Source organism: Eurytemora carolleeae, unplaced genomic scaffold (assembly GCF_000591075.1).
Source record: "Eurytemora carolleeae unplaced genomic scaffold, Eaff_2.0 scaffold753, whole genome shotgun sequence".
Taxonomy (NCBI): Eukaryota; Metazoa; Arthropoda; class Copepoda; order Calanoida; family Temoridae; genus Eurytemora; species Eurytemora carolleeae.
This window is the reverse complement of record NW_019396654.1, coordinates 49494-52751: the sequence shown is the minus strand read 5'-3', so window position 1 is coordinate 52751 and position 3258 is coordinate 49494. Positions and strand designations below refer to the sequence as shown.

The following is a 3258-nucleotide window of genomic DNA, read 5'->3' as shown; positions in this document are numbered from 1 at the left end:
TCAAGTTTTGTTTAAAGCTAATCAAGTTTTGTTTAAAGCTAATCAAGTTTTGTTTAAAGCTAATCAAGTTTTGTTTAAAGCTAATCAAGTTTTGTTTAAAGCTAGTCAAGTTTTTGTAGTGGAAATGTTATGCGAGGACACATTTTGTGACGGGAAACATTTTTAAGCAGGAAACATTTTGGAGGAAACGTTTTGTAAATGAAACATTTTGTGGGGAAACGTTTTGTAAATGAAACATTTTGTAGGGAAACGTTTTGTAAGTGGTCCAAATTAATAGCTTCTCTTTGTTGACTTGTTAACTTGTAATTTGAATAAAGGGATTTAGAAATCGTAGCATAGAAAGGTCGTCTTTATTGTATTGATTAAAACGCCAGCCACTTTACGTATACTGAACATTATCTGTTTCATGTCTTTATTCCACTTTACATATCAAATCACAACTTGAGTCTTTACAGTCGTCGTTCAATTCCACAGTTTCATGAGTCAAGTTGTACAATAATAAAATGCTTTCCATTTATGTTTTTACTTCAAACAGGCATAAATTCTTGGCAAAGAAAAATATTTTTTAATAATCGTTAATGTTTGTGTAGACCGGAAGTTGATAATGTTATCGGCCTTGTAGCTAAGCAGACGACAGGGTGAGTAAAAAATAATATTCCTGTTATAAAATCATATTAATGAAAATTTGATTTAATTTTTAGAAATACTTACTATTTCTTTCTTTTCTTAAAAATATTGCTATATAAATATATATTTGGCCTTTTTAATCTTTAAATTTGTACTATTCCTCTACCCCACACCCCCCTGCTCCATTTCTGCGTCAAGGGTGGGACGGTGCCCTTTGCCCCCGTCCATGCTTACGCCCTAGCTATAATTTCTAAAATATTTGTGCGTAACACGCAAATTGTGAACTGTACAGTGTACACTATGTAGGGCCTTATATAATAAACGTATACCTTTCATATTTAAAACTGTGAAATATAAAATATCTAAGATTCACGCTGTTAAATTGCAAAAAGTTAGTTCTGTATTTTTTCTTTGCCAATTTTGGCAGGTTATTTTTGATGTTAAAAAAATGTATAAGATTAAGTTGTTGTAAACTTAATGCTTTGCTTTTAAAAACTGCATATTTAAAATATTTTCCCTTCTGATGAAGTTTTTATGCAAAGGTTACAGTGTTCAGGCCAATAAAGCCCGGATACAGGCCGTAAGGCCTACACTTAATCTCAACCGGCCTAGATTCAGGCAAACTGTATATCTAGGCATATTCAGACATTTCTAGGCATATCTAGGCAGGATGGGCGTATTTTTGGTAACTAATAATTTGGTAACTAACAATTTAGTAATTAACAATTGGTAACCATCAATTTGGTAACTTGATAATTTGGTAACCTGACAATTTGGTAACCTGACAATTTGGTAACCTGACAATTTGGTAACCTGACAATTTGGTAACCGATAATTTGGTAACACACAATTTGTATGATTGAAACTTGCGTTTCACAATCATTGTTTGTATGTTTATTTTCTGTGGACTAATGTTTTGTTAAACAAACGTCGTTTTCCACTTTCTTCTGTATTTTTTAACAATTGTCGTCCTCTTTTCCCACTTATCTCCGCGGATCACTTTATTTTTTAACAAAGGTCGTCTACGTTTTCCGCTTTTTTTCTGCGGACCCCAGTACTTTTTAGGAAAATAAAAATGGCCGCCGCGCTCGGCCCCATAGCATGTCCTAGCCGCAGCGCTTGGCTCAGAAATTGGCTTAACCAATCCTAACCCAACATATCGGAAATCATTGGTTTTTTTTATAAATAATTGGCTGCAGCGCTCGGCCCCCTAGCCTGTCTAAGTCGCATCGCTCGGCCCAGAAATTGTCTTAACCATGCCTAACCCTACAAATTGGATATCATTGTATTTGTTTGGAAAATTTTATGACCACAGTTCTCGCCCCCCTAGCCTGTCCTAGCCGCAACACTCGACTTAAAAATCTTTTAACATAACCCAACCAAATTGTGGGGTTACCAAATTGTTGGTTACCAAATCGATAGTTACCAAATTGTCAGGTTACCAGAATATTAGTTACCAAATCGTTAAGTTACCAAACCATCAAGTTATCGAATTGTTAGTTACCAAATTGTCAGTTACCAAATTGTCAAGTTACCAAATTATTAGTTACCAAATTTTTAGTTACCAAATTATTAGTTACCAAATTGCTAGTTACAAAAATGTTAGTCACCAAATTATCAATTACCAAACTATTAGTTACCGAACTATTAGTTACCAAATTATCAGTTACCAAACTATTAGTTACCAAACTATTAGTTTACAAACTATTAGTTTAAAAATTATTAGTTACCAAAAATCCTTTCATCCTAGGCATATCTAGGCATATATAGACATATCTAGGCATTCCAATATTAAATCTAATATTTGCATGCCTTGAATATGCACGGTTTGTACTTCTATTATCGAAAAAGAAGGAATTAACCCTTACTGAAATCTTATTTAAAATTTGAAGATTTTTCTGAATAATTGATATAGTGGGTGACTAGAAAATATGATTGTCGTCTACTTTCTTTATATTTATTAAAGGTCGCTATGAATTTTGTAAATATTAATTTCTAAAATTTTCCTAGAACACTTGTCAAGATATTTCTTTTTAGCAATTACACACTACAAACCCCGTAGTGAAATTATTTATCGTAATTTAAAATATATGTTATTAACTAGTTATCGATGGTGTTCAGGACGTTTAAGTTTTTGTTATTTGACGTAATATTGATATTTAGATCGTATGGTGAGGTAACCTCCTTCTACACGAAATCCTTGACATATCTGTGGGACGGTATGCAGACGGGACTTGAGTGCTGTGGAGTTTACTCCTTCAAGGATTGGTAAATTTTAACTTATTAAGGTTTAACCCCATCCTGCAGTCTGTATGTATAAAATGCCTTTTTTTTTGGCGACGAAATGTGCATTCTTCAGAAGGTGGGTGTTGAGGATAGTAAAGGTCGGAGAGTGTTATGAATGCCAGAAACAAGCTTAAAACATGTGATTTAATGGGAATCGATACCCATATTGTATACCATGCGCATAGAATGAACACAGAGTGGGGATGGGGTCTCTTTAAAAAACAGACGGTAGTTGGGGTAGTAAGGGTAGTTGCCATCAGATTCAACTCCAAGGGTGGGAGTGGGGTCTCTCTGAAATATAGACGGTAGTTGGGGTAGTAAGGGTAGTTGCCATCAGATTCACCT

At 34.2% G+C, this 3258-nt stretch overlaps 1 protein-coding gene across 2 annotated transcripts in view; it reads left to right on the top strand.

Annotated features, from left to right (window-relative positions):
- LOC111706951 (tetraspanin-6) overlaps window positions 1–3258 on the top strand; it is a 13738-nt gene that overhangs the window by 5604 nt on the left and 4876 nt on the right. For both annotated transcript variants that reach the window (XM_023479907.1, XM_023479908.1), the window contains exons 4-5: window positions 591–638; window positions 2791–2895. In XM_023479907.1, coding sequence (XP_023335675.1) covers window positions 591–638; window positions 2791–2895 — 153 coding nt within the window. The remainder of the gene's footprint in view (window positions 1–590; window positions 639–2790; window positions 2896–3258) is intronic.